The sequence below is a fragment of the Agelaius phoeniceus genome, chromosome 8 (genome assembly GCF_051311805.1).
Source record: "Agelaius phoeniceus isolate bAgePho1 chromosome 8, bAgePho1.hap1, whole genome shotgun sequence".
Lineage (NCBI taxonomy): Eukaryota > Metazoa > Chordata > Aves > Passeriformes > Icteridae > Agelaius > Agelaius phoeniceus.
In genome coordinates this window covers 27,788,233-27,807,632 of record NC_135272.1, presented here as the reverse complement: position 1 = coordinate 27,807,632, position 19,400 = coordinate 27,788,233, and the positions used below count along the sequence as shown (strand labels likewise).

At 55.6% G+C, this 19,400-nt stretch overlaps 1 protein-coding gene across 2 annotated transcripts in view; it reads right to left on the bottom strand.

Annotated features, from left to right (window-relative positions):
* IPO13 (importin 13) overlaps positions 1 to 19,362 on the bottom strand; it is a 31,184-nt gene extending 11,822 nt beyond the window's left edge. Inside the window, exons 1-8 of one of the 2 annotated variants that reach the window (XM_054638563.2) lie at positions 19,077 to 19,362; positions 8,998 to 9,734; positions 3,444 to 3,584; positions 3,152 to 3,293; positions 2,124 to 2,290; positions 1,644 to 1,764; positions 1,205 to 1,352; positions 875 to 1,056 (exon numbers count right to left, since the gene is read on the bottom strand). In XM_054638563.2, coding sequence (XP_054494538.1) covers positions 875 to 1,056; positions 1,205 to 1,352; positions 1,644 to 1,764; positions 2,124 to 2,290; positions 3,152 to 3,293; positions 3,444 to 3,584; positions 8,998 to 9,734; positions 19,077 to 19,142 — 1,704 coding nt within the window. In that variant the 5' untranslated portion in view covers positions 19,143 to 19,362. The remainder of the gene's footprint in view (positions 1 to 874; positions 1,057 to 1,204; positions 1,353 to 1,643; positions 1,765 to 2,123; positions 2,291 to 3,151; positions 3,294 to 3,443; positions 3,585 to 8,997; positions 9,735 to 19,076) is intronic. The other variant, XM_054638564.2, reaches the window with a different exon arrangement.
* Between the last annotated feature and the right edge of the window lie 38 nt (positions 19,363 to 19,400).

The window sequence follows — 19,400 nt, the reverse complement described above, 5'->3', positions numbered from 1 at the left end:
GTCAAAGGGAAAGGGAGAGGAAAAGAGAAGAGTGAGTGCTGCAGAAAGGCCCTTTCCTTCCAGGCAGCAGGACTGACAACAGGAGGTAGGACTGACACAGGAGGCTGAGACAACTAACACAGTGTGAGCACAAACATTGTGTGCTGCCCACAACCTGCCACAGGCATGAACTAAAATTCCTGTCCCCTGAACCAGCCCACTCAGCCACCCAGCAAGGGGAGCTCCTGGCTTGGATGGGCTCTGCAGCAGGACTGCTCAAGGAGTCAACCTCAGCCAGGGTTTCCTTATTCAGTGACAGTGCTCCCCAGGCTCTAAAAGCAGAGATGCTTTTAAGAGCCCTTCACCTCTCTCCTCCCATGTACATCCTGGCAGCTTGCCCAAGTCCAGCCCTTCTCCTAGTGCCCGGGACTCTGAGCCCCACCTGCCCCAAATCTTGAGAGTCAAGAAGGAGCATGGAACAAGCTGCCCCAGCACTGCAGGGATCAGCTGAGGCTCCAAGGAGAGGCCTGAACAGCAGGGTTCTGCCCTCCAAGATGCCCAGCAGTGGCACTAGCAGTGTGGCAGGTGCACAACTGGCAGACTGCTGCTCCCAACAAGGCAAACAAAACCCTGGGGGAAGGACAGACACCCACGTGCAACCCCAGCAGACCCCTGGCAGTCGTGTCTGTCAGTGGCTGCCATTTCTGCATTCACAGCAGGACACAGGGCCTGCCATATGGATGTACTAGCCTATGAGCAAAACTGGCAAGAAATCTGCACCAAGCAAGATGCCCTGAGCTGCTCCTTTGTCCCCCTGCCCTGGTCATTACAAAGGAAAAGGCATGCACAGAGCACATCCCAGGTCATCCCTACACGTCCAGCATCCAGCTCCTACCTGTGACACAGCAACAATGTTGGCAGCATAAGGTGGCAGGTCGTACTTGCACTCTCGGCAGATCTTTTTCAGGGTGGAGACACTGGAGATGGAGAGCTCAGGGTTGCCCAAGGCTTGGAGCACCAGTGGTAACACGTTGTTAATCATGACAGGGTGATCAGCCAGCCACTCAGACAGGGATCCTGCATACACAGATGGGGTCAGACTGCAGGACTGCACCACAGGTTCTTGCTCTTGCATTTTGTGGTGCCCAGCTTTGCTTTTCACCACTGGTATTGCTGGGCAGATGTGGTCTCAGGGGGGCTTTCCCTGCCCACCCAGCCCACTCACCAATAGTGAACATGACAGTGTCAGCAAGCTGCACGTTGCTGATGCTGATCCGGGGAATGAGGCCGATCAGCCCGGGCACCACGTCCGAGTAGTTTACATCAATGGTCTCAGCAATGGACTGGAAGCCATAGAGCAAGGCCTCTGTGTGCTGCCAGGGTGGGAGAGGCACTGTCAGAGCCTTGCACTGATCCCTGATGCCCAACCCTGCCCCAACTCCAGGCACCAGCTCATCCCCCCCGCAGTAGCTGAAGAAGCCGATCCCTTGGCAGAACTAAGGACAGAGAGGCAGAAGACCTATTCTTCTCCACAGCAGACCCCAGAGAGACTGTTTGTGTGCTGGCAAGGTGCTCATGCTCCTCACCTCTGTCACATCCCTTGCTTTCAATGCCCCATTGAGGGTGAGGACAGGAAGCTGTCAGCCCTGGGTCCCCTTGCTCACCTGCCACGTGGACGGCTGCTCTGTGTTGGTCAGGAGACGTCCCAGTTTGTCATAGAGGCTGCTCAGAAGCTCAGCACCCAGCATCTCATAGACATACATCAGTGTGTCAGAGATGTCCACCCTGCAGACAACATGGGTGTCTCCAAACGCTGTCCCCAGCCCATGCAGAGAGCTCCATGTGTGGACACATCACTTTCTCTCCAGGGCACAGGCACTGCTCATACAAGCACACTGTCCCAACCAATGGAGTGATGCCATGGCCTCCTGGGCAGAGTGACTGGTGCTGTGCCAAAATTTTGCCAGATGAGCCAAACCAGCTCATTTTCACATTACCACCACAGCTAAAAGAGCTCTTGATGGAAGGAATCTCCTCTGTGTCCCTCCTTGGCTCATCATACAGCACTCAGTGTCCAGGGTGGCAGAATGCTGCCCCTGCATCCTCACCAGCCTGACAAGCAAATCCAAATCTCCCACTTGTACCTGTATATCCGAAACTGCTCCTTCTCATCCGAAGACCAGAAGCCGTACTCCTCATCGGAGGGGAACTGGGCTTTGTGCAGCAGCACATCCACCAGCTGGAAGTAGACAGGCCTGTAGACCTGCTGGTACACTGCCTGCTTGTCTGGCTCAAAGGAGAGGATATCATCCTGGAGGCAGGAGGAGGAATAAACAAATCAGGTGTTGCAGGGAAAGGCAAATAGAGCTAACATGCCCGCTGCTTAGGGGACTCAGACACACCTCCCAGTGCTGGTGGGACCTGTCATACCTTGGAGGCTGCATTTCCAGCTCCCTAAGATTCACTTGATGCTGTGCCCTTCTGCAGTGGCAGCATTATCTGGAGGCAAGATGCCAGAAGCCCCAGAATCTGGGCAGACTCTCAGACAGCATCGTCATAGGGGGTGGCAGTGTCCTGCCATGTCCTATCCTTGGGAGCACCCCTACACCAGGAACATGGGTGCCTCAGACTGCTGTGAGAGGGCTGACTGAGAACAGCCCCCTCCTCCATGCACCTGTAATCTCAGACCCCTCTGGATTGCAGAGGAATGGAGCTGAGGGATGAAAGGGAGCTAAAAATAGAGCACAGTGTGGCAGGGCTGCTCTGCTGATCCAGGAAACACTGACCATGGGAGAGGGACCCCACACTGGGCAGCCACTAGAGCCATGCTCTCATTCTTGCGTGCTGCAGGTGTGCAGAAGGAAGCTAAACAACCAGGTCTGCTGCTGGGAAGAAAAGAATTAACATGAAATTTTAATTAGTTTTGTAAATGAGGCCCTTAAAGGATGGCTCACACTTCTAAGGAGGACTGGTGGCAGAAAGAGCCTGCCACAGGGCCAGCATTTCCTAGGTATGTGCCCTGCCCCAGCTGCAAGTGCAGGGCAAGGAGTGGGGACATCAGAAATCCCTGGGACCAATTAAATCCAGGCCAGACTCCAGTCCCCATGCACTGATGCCTCTGGCCCTACCTGGAGAACAGAGCCCAGGCAAGCTGTCCACAATAGTCACTGACCTGCAGCGTGTACCAGAAGGTGAGGGTCAAGGAGCTGGTGGTTTCATTGACAGGGTAGTGTCCAGGGATTCCAGTGCAGAACATAATCATGTTGACCAGGGCCAGGAAACTCTGCCAGTGCTCCACCTGGTCCAGGAGGGCTCTGGGAAGCAGAGAGCATGGTCAGAGTTTCCAGCTCCTCTGCCCTGACACGTCACTGGGTGCAGGAGAGGTCCTGGACAAAGCAGGATGTGGGGAAGAGCAGGCTGCTCCAAGCTCAGTGCCCCTCCTAGGGAGCATCCCCAGCACTCACCGGGAGTGGTTCTCCCCCAGGGCCACAGCGATGCGGCAGATCCCGTGCGACGTCTCCATGTCCCCGCTCTGCACTGCCTGGCGCAGCTGCTCCTGCAGCCCCAGCACGGGCGGGATCAGCTTGAGGAGGGTGTTCACGTACCTGCAAGCACAGCCTGAGTCAGTGCCAGGCATCACCTCCCTGGCATGGGCTGCCATGCCATCCATCCCTCCTGATGCTCTCCCAGGGCTCCTGCCCAGCTCTGCCTATTGAAAGCTGCTTTGTGCAATGGGATGCATGCAGGAGCCCTTACTGCTCACGTGAACTCTCCCTGCAGCCTGTGGCATTAGGACAAAATCTGCAGCCCAAGCACTGATGCTGCAGAGGCTCTGCAAGTGAAGTGCTGAGCCAGTGGCCATCAGCTCTGAGCCAACCCCCCTGCACCACGGTGTGGACCCCTGCCTCTAGCGACCCACAGCTGCCAGCAGGGCTGCCAGCACCTCCAACCTGTCAGTGCCACAAGCAGCTCTGGGTGAGCTGTGCCTGTGCCAGCAGCATCGATGTGGAGCAGAACAGCAGCGAGGGCAGACCTGTGGGCTCTTCCCACCATGCCCTCAGAGTAGCACAGAGGCAGTCCAAGCTGCCAGTGGGAAACCAGGCGACTCTCCAGCATGGGCACATCCCGACTGTGCCCCATGTCTGGGATGGACTGGGCAGCCACCGCTGGGGAGTCCCACCCAGGGGCAGTGCAGGCCCCTGGCACATCCAGCTGCCACAGGCCAGCAGCGCTGCTCTCCCACATCCCATCCCGCACGTCAGCCTCCCCTCCGCTGCCTGGAAGGGATGGTAACCAAGGCAACGAGAAGGAGGCAGCCAAGGTGAAAGGCAGCCCAGGGCCCCCGGAGAGAGGCCGTGCTGGAGGCTGATGAGCAGCCTGCCTTTTCCCTGCCATTTCCCTGCCCGCCCAGGCGTGTTATCTGCAGCCACAGCCTGTGCTCTCTGCCCGCCCCCTACACGCAGGTGTGGGGCTAAGGATGCTTGGAGTGGGAGGCATACATGATTGTTGTGCCCACCCTGGGGAAGAAATGCGAGTGCTGACACCAGGACAGCCACACATCCACCCCAGATTGGCAGGGTGGCTTTTGCTATGGATGATTTCAGAGAGAACAAAGCCATTGGTGCCACCAGTGCAGGGACAGAGTTGTGCTGATGGTGGCAGATTTCCTTCAGGGTCAGCAAGAGAGAACAGAGGAAACAAGGTGTCTACAATCCCAGCTGTCCTCCCAACATTCCCTCTGTGCTGCTGTGGGTTACCCTCCTCTCTCCCTCTCCCCCAGAGAAAACCACACAGCAAAGGGTTTATTTTTGCATAAACCATTTCCAAGCCTCTGAGTTATGCATGTGGCAGCATGGGAACAATGTGATGATGGAGAATTTGGAAATTCAATAGCTCCTCTCCCTGGGAACCAATGTTGCATGCAGGGTAGGCCCAAGGGAACCAGGGCAGTGCCCAGACAAAAGCCACAGGGAACCTTGCACTGCTCCAGTGTAAGCCACAGCCTTCCCTCCTCCACAGCACTGGGTTCACATTACCCTAGGGAGGTTTTTATGGCTTTGTGACTTTTCTGACTTTTTCTGACAAGGATCCTGCTTCTGCCAGCTACCTTGAAATGTTCACAGTGACTGGACCTGAACTGATCCTCTGGAATCCCTGCAGAGCCAACAGAGATAACCACCTAGATTTGCCTCCATGCTTCAATCCCATATTATTTCAAACTTCTTGGAAATGTTGGGTGAACAACATCTCCTGAGCACCACCTTGCTCTGCTAACTGGTCTGCAGACATTAGGGCATCCTGGATGCAAGGTCCCTAGCCAGGAGGGAAATGCTTGCTCTAGATGAGTTGTTTTAACCAGTCACCCAAGACCTGCAGTCAAGTCAGCCAGGAATATGGAATGGAGCATATGGAATATGCTCTATTCCATATCCAGGAGCATGGAGCCCCAGGTCACTCCACCTGGTCAGTGCTGCTTTCCAGCCCAAGGGACCAGCTGATGCCACATCCCTGACCAGGTGCAGAGCTTGCCCCAGGAGCTGCTGCCAGCCACCACTTCCCACCCCCTGCACCACTGTCAGGCAGAAGAAGACAAAACCATCCCAGCTCAGAAGAGCCCCTGGATGCCCAGCTTGTTTCCATCAGCGAAAACCTGTGAATGCCTGTGAAAGAGTATTTGAACATGGCAGCCACATGGTGACTCCTGCCCATGCAGCTCCCTGCAGTGATTTGCTTTAGCCTTCCTGAGCAAGATTTGCTATCCTGGTATTTAGGAGCTGAGCAAATATTGCTTTCATGAGTTTGTTTGGTCCCTTCTCAAAGCCCAGGGAACTGCAGCATTTGCAGCTCTCTCTGTGGGACCAGCACCTACTCTTGCTCTTCCCACAACCCTCTGCAAACTGCACCAGTGTAGGGGACAACCTGTAGAGGGAAGATATGGGCATATGGGACAATCTCATCCTTCCTGATCCAAAATCTGAACCACATCTTGATGAGATAATAACCCAATCTTATTAAAAACCTGTTTTGAATGAAGCTCTTGGAAAACTCAAGTGAAATTCCTCTTCAAAATTCAGCATGAGGTGCCAAGACCAGAAAGACATGGCAGGCAAGACACCAGGCAATCCCCTAAGTCACCTGCAGTCCTGCCAGGTCCACCACTGTAGCAACACCCTGCTGCTTTCAGAGAGGAGACTCGGTGTCCAACATCCACGGTCTGTAACTCTCACATGGGCAAACACCACAAGGAGGTGCATCCTTGTGCATCCTAGGTGCATTCCTACCCCACTCTGATGCCCTACAGGAAGGTCAAGTGGCCAAATGCAACACATCAGCTCTCCCCTTGCAGCATGTGCTGCCAAGCTCTCTGACCCATTTAGCTGAGGGGATAATCTCAAATGAGATGGAAAATACAACCCAAGCCTCTCCTCTGTAAATGAGATACAACAGCATCTCCATTCCTCCCCTCCTGCAACTCAGGAGCATCCCACCACCTTCAAGAGCAGAGGTGTGCTCAGAGATGCTTCAGTTCCAACTCCTGGCCAGGCTCCAAGGTTTCTTCTCAGGAATGCCATGTCCTAACAGAGGAGCAGCATCAAGACTCCAGCAACACATGGCACATCCCCTTCTCTGGGTTCACAGGGCTCCCACCCACCTGGCAGGTACAGAGATCAAACACTTTGCACCTACACATCTCTGGTGCATCATTTCTAGTAACACCTCAGAGGCAGGAAACCACTCACTGCTCCTTGCAAGCAGGGAAACTGGAGCTGCCAGCACAAGTGACTAACCCAAGAGCGAGGCAGCACCAGGGCCACGTGGACACAGGTGCTGCAGCAGGAGAGCTGCCTTGCAAGGTGGTGCTCCCCTGGGCGGATGACTGACAAACTATCGAACCCTCAAAGTCAGAAGCCAAGTTCATGAGGCACTAGGACTTCTGGTGGTGGCAGAAACCTGCATGATCACCTCTGCAGCAACATCAGTGAAAACAGCTGGGAGGGAGCAAAGGGGGGAAGACACAGTATAGAAAGCACTCAGGGAACCCATGGCAAAGTGGTGAGCCCCAAGACTAACCCTCTCATGGAGCAATGCCCTAATAAGCTCTGGAGAGGACCATGCCAGCAGTCCAGTGCCAAGAATGCTCCAAGCCTGCAGCCAAGGGCCTTGCAGGAACAAAGGCGAGAGACCATGGAGCAAGACAGCAGCTGAAAAGCAGCAGGGATCTCCCAGACTATCAACATAAGAGACAGAAAGGTCAGGAGACTCCCTGGGGGCTCTGGGAAAGAGCTGGATCCACTCTGGCTGAGTGACAAAGCCAGAGGGGTGGGACAGCTGGCACTAGGGGAAGCAGGAGGAAGAACACATTATAGTGGACACAAGAAACAAAGGGGAGGAAAGCACCCACCAGGGCTGGGAAGCAGCCGACACCACACACTGCCTGGCAGGGCACCCCTGTGACAATGCCACCGCTGTCCCCACATGCCAGGGCAGGAGCTGCACCAGGCTCACACACTGCACAGCCTTTCAGGCCAGCTGCCTGCCCTGTCCTGGCGACTGCCTACGGACAGGAGGGTGCTCTGCATAGCTGATGATGCCTTCAGGAAGAGGGGTGGAGAACAAGTACTGAAGATTCTGTAAGGGAGCAGCCAGCATGGTAGGTCTGAATGGGGACAAAAACTGCATTACAAGGTCAGCACACAAGCAGAGAGGAAACAGCACTGTCAGTCACACCTCTCCACAATTCACTTTGAAAGCACAACAGAAAACTCAGCCTTTAATGCAATCAAAGAGCAGCACTGCAGGCCTAGGCTTCTGCACAAAGCTATGGAATCACAGCCAAGGAACTTCAGAGACTCAAGGGAAATTGAAAGCAGGAAGACAGAGTCCAACATTTCAGAACTGCAGGGGACCTTGTCACACCTTCTCACTTTCTCTTTCTGCCCCAGACCTGCTACAAGGGTCTGAGCTGGTCCACAGCCTTTGCCAGGCACAAGAAGAAACAGCTTCTGGCCACTTTCTAAACACTAGCAAATGAGGCAACCCCTCACCCCAACCAGCAACACATTAAAATCCTTCTGGGTCCCTTTGTGCACCAGGATTTGCAGTCCACAGATGCAATTCCTTGTCATTGAAAAGGACAGCCCCAGGCTGCCCTAGAGCTGGGGAATGTGCAGGCTGCCTCTGCCCTCAACCAAGGGGAGGACCAGGGCTCACAACTGCAGTGGCAGCATCATTCCCACGGCTGCGGAGGGTCGGAGCCTGCGCGATGTGCAGCCATGCACAGGGCATGCACAGTGGCAGCAGCTCAGATCAGCCTTCAAGGAAACCCTCCTCTTCAGGGGAAGGTTGCTAAGCAGCCAGGAAGGGATGTGGCCACGGGAACTGGAGATGTACTGTCCCTTCTGCAGGCATTGGTCCCAAGAGCTGACAGCAGCTTAGGCAATGCAGCCAAGCAGACAGCTCGGAGCCCCACAGCACAGCCCCAGCAGGACCAGTTCAGCTGCTCCCAGGGCAGCCATGGCCACAGACAAAGGATGAGTCCTTGGCTGGCACAAGCTGTTGGAGCCAAGAGGAGGGGAAAAATGACAGATCTGGTTTTATTATCTCTGCATTTAATCAGCTCCTTGGCTGGACCAGCAGCGCAAAGCAGAGGAAGGTCTCTGAACTCCTGCTGGCAGGAGTCAGGCAGCTGCTCTCTAGCTGGCTGCTGCAGGATCTGACCTGAGGAGCCAGAACCATGCATCCTCATCTGCCTCAGAGGCCAGCGTGGACATGGGCTGCAGCTGCCAAGACTTCATGGTCCCTACAAGTCAACCATAGTGCAAAGCCTTCCAGGACCAACCATGAGAAACCAACAGCCTCCAACTGCTTTTGATACTCTCTCACTTCCAAACCTTCTCATCATTACCTTCAGAGCCAACGACAGCTAGAAAAAATGCCTGAGATTTTTCCCTCCCACCCCATTTCCCTGCTGATGTCCAGGAGCACCAGCCTGCAGCACACAGGAGAGGCTGCCCTTACCTCTGGGCATCGGGCTGGGAAATGGCATTGACCACAGCCTCCACCGCTGTGTCAAAGAGCTCTGGGTCCTGCAGAGAGGTGAAAGCTGCTTGGATGAGGTTCTCGCAGTCCATCAGCGGGATCTCCAGCTGAACCCAGCTGGAGAAGCACTTGAGCACCTTCTGCTTGATGAAACCCGGGGAGTCCTGCTGCTGCAGCAGCTGCTCCAGCAAAGGGAAGACGGAGCCGCACTCCTGCGCCAGGACGCTGCGCACCTGGCCCTTGCGGTACTGGGGGAGGCGGCTGGTCTGGAACTCCTCGGGCAGCACCGTCAGCAGCTCCAGCAGCGCCAGGCACCGCGCCCGCCCGTCCACGTTGGAGTCCTCGGCCTGGAACATGCGCACCATGTCTGCCACGGCGCAGGGCCAGGCCTCCGGCATCATGCTGAGCGCCAGGGAGGCCAGCGCCACGCACAGCCGCGTCAGCACGATCTTGGAGCCGCTGGCGAAGCGCGTGATGTGGGTGAAGAGCTGAGACTTGAGGCTCTCATACTGGTCGGCCGGGATGTCGTTCCAGTAGCGGGAGATTTTAATGTGGAGAGCGCTGGCACCAAAGTACTGGATCTCAGGCACCTTGTCCATGTGGAGAAGCAGCCAGCTGAAGTGCCACGCCTGGGGGGACACCTGTGCCTGCATCAGCCATTTCTGAGCCAAGTTCTTGTTCTCGATGTTTGGGTCATAATACAGCTGATGGAGAGCCTGGAAGAGAGAGGGAAGCACCCTAGAGCAGCTGAGGAGCACCACTGTGGCCTGTCCTGCCTGGGAAAGGCTCACCAGGAAGGCTCACTAGGATGGAGCCCAGCGCCCAGGCTGCCCTGCACAGCCTCCCTCCCCAGGGCAGCCCGTGTTAGCTGGCCTCCCTCTTCCCATTCTCAGTGAAGTGAGAGTGATCTGGCAGCAGAAGAGGACCTGCAAAGCATCCTTCCCCTCCTCTCATGCTTCACTCTAGAAATGTCTTTTCGTTAGTCATTTCCCATCTTCACCCTCACACATGCTGAGTCTGCCTGCTTCCCTGTTAATGTGCCACCACTGGGGTGGGCACAGGACCCTTCTACCACATGAGGACTGTAAGGGATGTGGCTGACCAGCACTCCTGCTTTCCACTCACACCTGCTCTCTGAAAGGTGCTGTGGTCCACAGCTTGCATCCAGGAGCCCATGGAATGCAAGAGCCACTGCAGATCTTTGTTGTCAGGTTATGCAGAGTCCTGAAAATCCACAGTCACTAAATTCAGGGCTTAGTCTCTCCATTAAGTGCCTTCAAATATTCCCAAGCCCACCCAGTTACAGCTGAACCAAGAGATCTGGCATCCAGCCCTGCCTCTGCCACTGCTTTCTGTGACAGTCCAGTGCTGCTTAGTCCATCTCTCCATACAGAGAAGGGAAACATCACTTACCTGCTCCTGCAGCTTTGTGAGATCTAGTTACTGCTCTGCATAGCTCAGATCCACATGAACAGCTTCACACAGGCTACAAGGCTTTATTTGCAGAGGAATATTATACAGATATGAAGCCCAACCTTAATTAGCTACTTATCCTGAGTGGGTACAGCCAGCAACCAGTGATGTCCTCGCACAAGGAGGGGAAGAATAACTATCCCTTGCCTGAGCTCCATCTTCCAGCAGTGAGGATTTCTGCCCAGCACAGCACATTTCATTTCAGATTGCTGACTGCATACACCAGGAGCAAAGAAAATCCATGGCACCTGTTGGGCAATCAGGCACCCATCACACCCCACCAGCAAATCAGAGGATGACTGCAGCAGGTGCAGAGGATTTTTTTGTGTCCCCACCCTGGCTCCAGGTCTCAAATAGCCTCCCCCCCTCCTCCTCTAAAAAAGTTCTATGAAATTCTTGCAGTTCTTGTACCCAGGAGAGGATTTAAACCCTATTTTTAAGCATGCAGAACTGGCAGCTTGGGGCATAGGAACAAGCTTCCCAAGCAAGTGCTTGTGCCTCCTGCTGCTTCCCAGTGTGAGACTGAGGAGCAGGACAATATGGCAGGGACTTTACAGAGTCGGCATTGCCTGGGCCATAATTTGAATCACTGCTGTTCAAGACTTTGTGATGGGGGAAAATGAGGATAACCTCTTTGTAAGAAAAATCTTTGTAAGAAAGAGGTTATGAAGTACATTGCAGGAGATGGAGTCAGCCAGCATGGGCTGCAGAGGGACAGCATCTGACCCACTAAAACACCTACCCTGACACAGAAAAGGTTAACCCTACATAAGCAGGACATGGGAGAGAGAAATGTGTCCCAACAGAGCAAGCCAAGGGGAGACCACGAGCCCTCGGTAGTTAGCCAAACCTTTGCTCTGTTCCCAGTTATCTTGGACTTGGATGCAGGAAGCATCACTCAGCTCCTGGGGCAGAGGTAAGCACTGTCATCCTCTCCAAGCAAAGCAACAATTTACTTCACTATAGAGCAGCAGCTGCAGATGTGCTAAAAGCTCAGCCACTCCTGGGGGTAGGAACCTGGCTCCTACCCCTGATGTTGTGCTAAGGACTGAGTCATCCTGCAGCAGGGCTGGAGCTGGAGCTCCCAACCATTACCAGCTCAGTCTCTTGCTCCCATCAGAGCTTGCTGCTTATTTTTCTTCCCAAATAAATCTCACTTGAGATTCCCAGAACAGTGACAGCCCACTCTTTCTCTTCCCTCTTGCTGGGCACTGTCACAAGGTGAAACAAGCAGTGCCCTCTGCATGCTCCCTAGCCCAGCATCCTTCCCCACTTCTTCCCAGCCTCTACTTTTACATCTCCATACACTTCCTAATGAATTTATTTCTTCTATTCTGAATGGTACTACCGCTTAGAAAATTGTGGGGAGGAAAAAATCACTATGCATCATATATCACAAGCACAATGTGTACACAGGAGCCCTAACCTCTAAACCTGCACAAGCTTTGTAAAACACAGACCTCACCATGTGTGCAGGATGGACCTGGCCCACAGCATTGGATTCCTGACCCACAAACTCCCCAGCTGCTCTCCTGTGCTGGCCACAGAGCTGCTGCATGCCAGTCTCACATCAGGAAAACTGCCAGGCAAAGCATGGCACTGTGCACACTCCAGGCACACCACAGTGAGCCCCAGGAGCAATGAACCTGCAGGGCAAGACTTGCACAGCAGCACGAGTGACTGGGACCGTGGCAGGGCAGCAGAGCAGGGGTTGGCAAACATAGTCTGCCTGCTGGGAAGCAGCTGAGGGCTCATCCTCCTCTGGCTGGGGCTGCCAGTGCTGCTGGCTAAGGCCTGATCCTGCCAACAGGATCTGCTTCAAGCCAGCAGCCTCTGGTGCTGCCATGTGATCATCCAACTGAATGGAGAGGAGCGAGCAACCAGGAAAAGCCCAACATGAAGCTGAGATGCAAGCAGGTGCACACAGACATCCTGCACACACCTCCAGCACACACACATCCTGCACACAGCCCTGTCAGAGATTCCAGCCGTGGCTATGCTAAAAAATCCCGGCTGCTGCATTGTAACAATGGCAAAGAGGGAGCACTGTCATAGCTGCTCCCCTCAACACTTGTGCTGGGGAGATGTCACTACCCCGGCATTAAGAGCAACAGTGAGCAGCTGGGTTGCGAGACCCCTTCCCAGGCAGGGCCGGCTTTCCAGATATGTGGACAGCTCTTCACCACCATCCCAGCATCTTGCCTGCATCCCTCACATTCCACCCTGTTCACCATCCCCACCATCACCAGTGAGCTCTCTGGAGAGGTGTCCACACCCAGCAACACCAGCTCAGAGCCCTGCTCCTCCTGCAGGGAGTCTCTGGGGAGGTCTCCAGCAAAGGCCCCCAAGGACATACTGGAGCCTCCACCATGGGTGAGAAGGTGAGTGGCAAGATGAAAAAATCTACCAACTACACAAAGCAATTCAGAGGATGGAAGCAAAATTCATGCTGAGAGCTCAAGCTACAAGCTGTTGGAAGTCAGATGAATAGTCTGGAAAAAAGCATCCACTCACTATCTCAGCCCCCTTTTGCAAGCACCCCGCCTGCCTGGGAGGGGATCAGTTGTGGCGGCTCCTGAAAAAAGCATGGCTATTCCTGCCTGCATGCAGGACACCAGGTGGAAAGGAAAGGCAGCATGTGCACCAGGGCTAGCAGCAGCACACCCCATCCAGTACTCTGCACAGCATGGGAGACCCTTCCAGAGGACCTCCTAGGCTGGGCATAAATACTGGTACCATCCTGAGCTCAAAGCAGCAGAAGAAGCCCCTGGGAGCAGGCAAGGTTCTCTCCCTGACCTACCATGCACATCAGCTGAGTACCATCCTCTGCTGGGAGCATGGGGCAGGGGACTGCAGGACCCCATGTCCTGCAGAAGGGCACGTGAACACCTCAGCATGCTCCTCCTCAGCAAGGAGATACTGCCCTCATGCCAGACCAGGCACCAGCATCGGCTGTGCTGGACTTTAGTCTGACCCCTCTGGCCAGCACCCTGGGGCCCATTAGGAAGCACTGGAGATGACAAGGGGAACTCATTAGCGCCAAGAGGGAGAAGCAGAAGGCATGAAATCGGGTGACATCTAACAGGGAGGCTTTGTGCATTCCAATTGGAATGGGTGGCTGACACCAGACCTGCCTTCTCCGCAATTAGACCTGTAATGTGAGAGCTGGTAAACAGCCTGGCTGTCAGCTATGCCCTTTGGCCGGGGAAGGAGCCTTCTCCAACATCAGCTCTGCTTGGCTGAAAATAATTCTAGCTTATTACGATGGCTCTTCCCTGCTCTAAAAAGCTGTGACCAAAGCCTCAGTCAGGCTTTAATCACTGGAGAAACATCAGCCCCTCAAGTAAGCTGCTCTGCTGCAGGGCAGCCTGCCCAAAAGACACGGGTCAGAGCTCCCATGCTGGTTCCTTTGTCAGGTGGAATGGGAGCAGTCCAAGGAGAGTAACAGGCAAGCAGAGGCATCTGATCTTAGGCTGCATCCAGGTAGAGCAAGAGAAGAGGATCTGCTACAAGCCCAGAGCCGCCAGCTCTCACCCTTCAGAGCTTCTGCAGGAGCCCAGTGCCAGCAAGCTGTCTTCCTCACTGCACTGCGTAAACACATTATCATGGGGTACCCTGCAGAGAGGTGTTGTGTCCATGCCGTTATGGGGTGACAAGACAAGCCTCAGACACGTGGCTCTGACCCCAGAGCAGGAGCATGCTGCCTCCTGTTCTTGGGGGCTCCATGGGGAGACAGCTGCCCTCCAAGGGCCAGTCTGCTTGAGCACACAGAGCTGACAGCAGGTACAGCTCTGAGCGAGGTCTGCATCGCAGCTGGAGAAACAGAAAGCTGCAGAATATATTCCTGCTCTGCTCCTCGTAGCGTGCCCACAGCCATGGCATGGCGGGGGCAGCGGTGGCCACGGCCCCTTGGCACCCCCAGCCTCCTTCAGCAGGACCCCCGGGATGTCCCCGCTGCCGTCTCTCCCTGTCCTTTCTACTTGAACGCACTCGCAGCGTCAGTGCTCCAGGCCTGCAGCAGCAGCACAGCCATTACCCTGGCTCTGCCAAGCGAAGGGAACATCATCCCTGCCTCCCCTGCCTGCAGCAGCTGGCCCCCCCGGCCCCAGTGGGGCAGGCTCAGCAGCCAGCACCCCGGGAAGGCGGCAGCCTGCCCACAATAGCAAATGGATGCAAAATAAAGCTGGGTGTGTGCCGCCAGGCATGCTGCTCCTGTTCAAGGACCCACATTTTGCCAGTAGTCCAAAAGAAAAGGGTTTTTCTCCCCTCTCCTAATAAAAGATGCTGCCACTCTGAAGCCCCTCTTTGAACCTCTTTGAGCCCAGCTTGCCCACACCAAGTCCTCGGCTGTCCAGAAGAGGCTGCAGCCTTAACACAGCTCAGCAGCTTTGGCATCACTCGCACTGCTTCACTGCCATCAGCCCTCTGCAGAGCACAGCGTGGTCCCCAGCAGGGACAGGGGCTGTGGGACACACGCGCACTCCCAGCCAGAGTGGGCAGGGGCCTGGAAATGCAAAGGGTGAGTAGGACCAGAGAGAAACCCTGGAGATGCAAAGCCCAGGATGAGTCACAAGGGTGAGCCAAACACCCCTGACCACTATCCCTTCTTTCTACCCAACACTTCCATGATGGAGTACACAAGCGATTTGAGAGAGGAATTTCTGCTGGAGCCCAGGCACCAATCCCATCCATTCCTGCACCATAATACACCACAGCTGAGATGAGGCACCAGTGATGGCCCTAGTGGAGCTCAGACCAGCACTGGACAACAAGATGCTGCCCTCTCATCCCATCACCACCACACCATGGGAAGGAGCCATTTGTTCAGCCAAGGTTGGCTCTGGCTGGAATCTGCTTCTGCAAGAACATTTGCTTAAACATGTAACAAGGTGACTCCCTGCTTTCCCCAGTTCTGGAGGAATCTCTCCTCCTAAGGCCCCCAGCTTACCATCCCCAGTGTGGCTGCCACATCTCACACATGCAGGCTGCCTCTAAGGCCTCAGTGGTCAATCCACTACCAGAGAGAGGATGCCATTCCCTCACCCTCGAGTATTTGTAATTCTCTTGATCAGGTTTCTGAAGACAGGCAATAGCCTTCCAAAGAAACCAGATGCACTTGATTTCTCCTCCCCATCCTCCTGGGCAGAAGGCAGCCCCAGCAGCTGCCACATCCCCGAGGCTCAGCATCTCGGAGGAGCAGTGATCAAAGCCATCCCTCTCCCATTGCGGGAGGCTCCGGATGTCAGCTCCATGACACCCCGCCTACCCATCCTGCCAGAGAGACTCCGTGCATTCATCAGGCATCTCCAGAGAGGCACACGGCAATCTGGAAGGCCCAGAGATGCCAGACCGCTAATGTGCTAGGGAAAAGACGTCAGCGAATATTACAAACACCCCAGAGGATCAGAGGCAGGACAAGGGAGGAAAGACCTGGAAGGAATTAGACAAAAAAAGAGGGCGAGAGCCTGCACTTGGGAAATTCACGGAGGAATGGCACTGTCTTTTTTCTTATTTCAGAAAGGGCGATACTGCTGAAGCAGATTCAACTGCACTAAGAACATGTGAGGAGGGTCTCACATTCTTCCTCTCCTGTCCAATACTGCAGTATTAAGTGCTGAGGGAAACCAAGATTGCAGGGCACAAGTCCTGCCTGTGCACTGCTCCTCTGAGATGGACAGAGCAGCCTGGACTAAACATCTGCAATCCATCTTCATCACCACCCTAGCACCAGGCTGTCAGTCACACCAGGGACAGCTCCTGGGCACACAAAAGCACACGCAGGTCACAAACCAGATTGCACCATTTAGGCAGTGAAAGGTTGAGCATTCTCACAGCCTGAAGCCCTTGGCTTTCCCAGCCTTCCCTATCCTCCAATCCCTCCAAACACAGCAACAGAACCCCACTCAGCAGCAGATGCAGGGGAAGCAGAGCCAGTCCAGAGCTGCTGGACTCCCAGCACAGTGTGGCCACGCCAGCCGGCTCTAGCTGTGCTGAAGCCAGAGCAGCATCTAGGTCAGGCTCAGAAGAAAACAAAAAGCAGACAAGCAGCCCTCAGCTAGGACTGGGGGATGCTGACACAGTAACCGTATCAAAACAGCTCAGCCCCAGTGCAGCCTTCCTCCTTTCCTGTGCCACGGGGGAGCTCCCTATGGAAAAACAAATACAGGGAGCAACTTTCAGATGGCTCCTGAAGTGCAGCACCTGAACCTGGCACCTGTCCACAGGCTTTTAGACCTGTCAGCTGGCCCTGCCTCCAGCACCTGCACCCTCCTGCCTCCCTGAAACCACTGTTCACAGCTGGAGGTGTCTCCCTCTGGCACTGGTTACACATAAACACACCAATGATCCTTTTCAGCTACACAGGCACCCTAGAGCCCTGCAAAACCCCACTGCATAATAAACAACAGTAGGGGTACAAAAGGATTTTCCAGGGATGGAATCTTCTCCATGAAAAGCATGAGAAGAGCGTGACAGGCACAGTCTCAGACTGCCCTAGCTACAACTGCCACACATGATGACTTCCACTGCAGTGGACCTGGAAAGGCTTCAGCCCTATGATTTATAAGATAACCAGCTCCTCATGCTGTTCCTAACCCCAGCACTTATCACTGACTGACTCAGAGTGGAGTCAAACCCTGACTTAAATCAGTATTCAGTATTATTAATAGAACCATGCACAAAACCTGGCAGGTGGAAGAACCCAGGCCAGTAGGAGCATCAGTCATCTGCCAGCATCACCACTGACAAAGCGGCTCTACCCACCTGCCTCCCACCAACCCTGCTCCCAGCAAAGCCCATCACTTTGTACCCCACAGACCTTCCTGGAAAAGACTGACACAGGAAGGCTCTAAGCTGCTGAACCTCTGTGTTTTCTTCTGATCCCACCCCATGCTTCTTCCCCTGTTCAGGGACTGTGCTGCTGCCCCCCACCAGCAGCTCAGAGCCCCACTGCAGTCCACAGCTGCACCTTCAGAGGACACCACTGAGATGGCAAAGCCTGCAGAGATCAGGAGAGGCAGAGGCAGGCTGGGGGAGGGGAGATGAAGCATCCTGGAGGGCATCTCTGCCTCCTCCCAGGCATTGGGAGACTAAATCCCGAGCAGCTTGGCAAGGATGAGCTGCCTCTCGGCACAGCCGCACCTCACGCAGCCGGCGCCGGGTGCCCCCACCCTGGCACTGCCCACCCTTCCCGGGCAAGTGTGCGCCTCATTGTTGGTGCAAACAAAGGAGCGGTTTGTGCCTGATGAAAAGAAAGGGAGTCAGAGGCAAAATCATCCAGCAGCCCTGGATGGATGCAGATTAAGCTGCAGAAGGTTGTATGAACGTAGCATTTTCCAGACATCAGTTAATCCCCCGGCTGTGCTCTGTCTCCATCTCCCTGGAAGAGGTGGGCTGTGTCTCACCTGCAGCCACAAAGGCAACCAGCACCCAGTGACAAACCTGACATCCCTGACCTGACATCTCCTGTGAGGCCAGGCAACATACTGGGGAGGGACGGGTGTGAAAAGCTTTCAGAAGTGGGTTACTGGTGGGCTCGGCAGGATTGCACTAACCATGGGACAAGATGATCTGAGAGGTCTTTTCCAAGCTAAATGATTCCATGATTCTATGTGCCCACCAGTACGCCCATGAGTACTGCTTTGGCAAGGATCTCAGTCTATTCTTATAGAGGAAAAATGAGGACACTGGGATTCCCACTAACTGTCTGAGGACCAAGCTATGGATGTCTGCTGGGTGTCTGGCTACAGGGTAAGTGGAAGAGTGATGCACTTGCTGTTTGCCCTTCAGGGATGCATCCTCTGCTGCCCTGCCCCCATCACCTCCAAGGTGACTAAGGGGAGGTTTTTGCCCAGCTGCCCTTCCGGTGTGCTCACTGAGGTGCCCTGTTTAGTCTCTGTGATGAACCCCAGGTCCCACATCAGCTGCTCAGAGCTCATCCCAACAGCAGTGTGATGCCAGCAGGCCTTGGTTTGCCGTGGCAATTCCCTGGATCCCAGATTTCAGCAATCAGTCTCACTCCTGTTGCCCTGCAGATACTTTGAAAGACCTTGAGCTTCAGCAGGAGCAAAGGAGCTGAATTCCTGGTTTAGAAAGGTATCAGTGGGCCATCCATGTGCTGGAGGCTTTTCCCAACCATAATACCCAGTAATTCCCAGCACCTGGCAAAAGTTCCTTCCTTCCCTGCCTAATGGAGACACTGATAATGGGCTTCACGTTGATGCAGCTGGTTCAGCAGCCAGGACCAGACCCGTGGGCTCTCCCTGCCCAGCGCTGCAGCTGGCGACCTAGAGGACGCCAGTCAGAAACACAACCCCTCCCTCCTGCTCCCATTCCTGCCACATCATTTTCCCTCCCGGGCCGCCCCGGCGGCTCCCCCTCCAGCCCCGTGTCCGGACCCCACCAGCGGCAGGGCGGGCAGGCACAGGGGACGCCGCCCGCCGCCCTCGCCGGGCCCGGCACGGCCGAGCAGGTGCCCCCCCGCTCCCCGAGCCGCATCCCCCGCAGCGCCGCGGCACCGTCAGCATCCCGCCGCCGGGCCCCCCCGCCCCGCCACGGCCACCCGTGGGCCGGCGCCGTTCGCTCACCTTCTCCACGTTCTCCACGGTGAAGTCGAGGCCCTGCGGCGGCGGCGCCTCCGCCCTCCGCTCCATGGCTGCGGCGGCGCTCAGGAGGCGGCGGCGGGCGGGCGACAGCGGCGGCGCACGGGCAGCCGCATCGCGGCGGGACCCGCCTCCCGCCCCGACGGGGGCGGCGGCACCGGGGCGGCGCGACTCGGCGCGGCGGTCGGGCCGGGAGGCGCCCGCGGGACTCCCCGAGCAGCCCCGGCGCCCCGCTCCGCTTCTCCCCGGCCCCGCCTCGCCTCTCCCCGCGGCCCCGCAGGCGCGGCCGGGCAGCCCAGGACCTGCCGC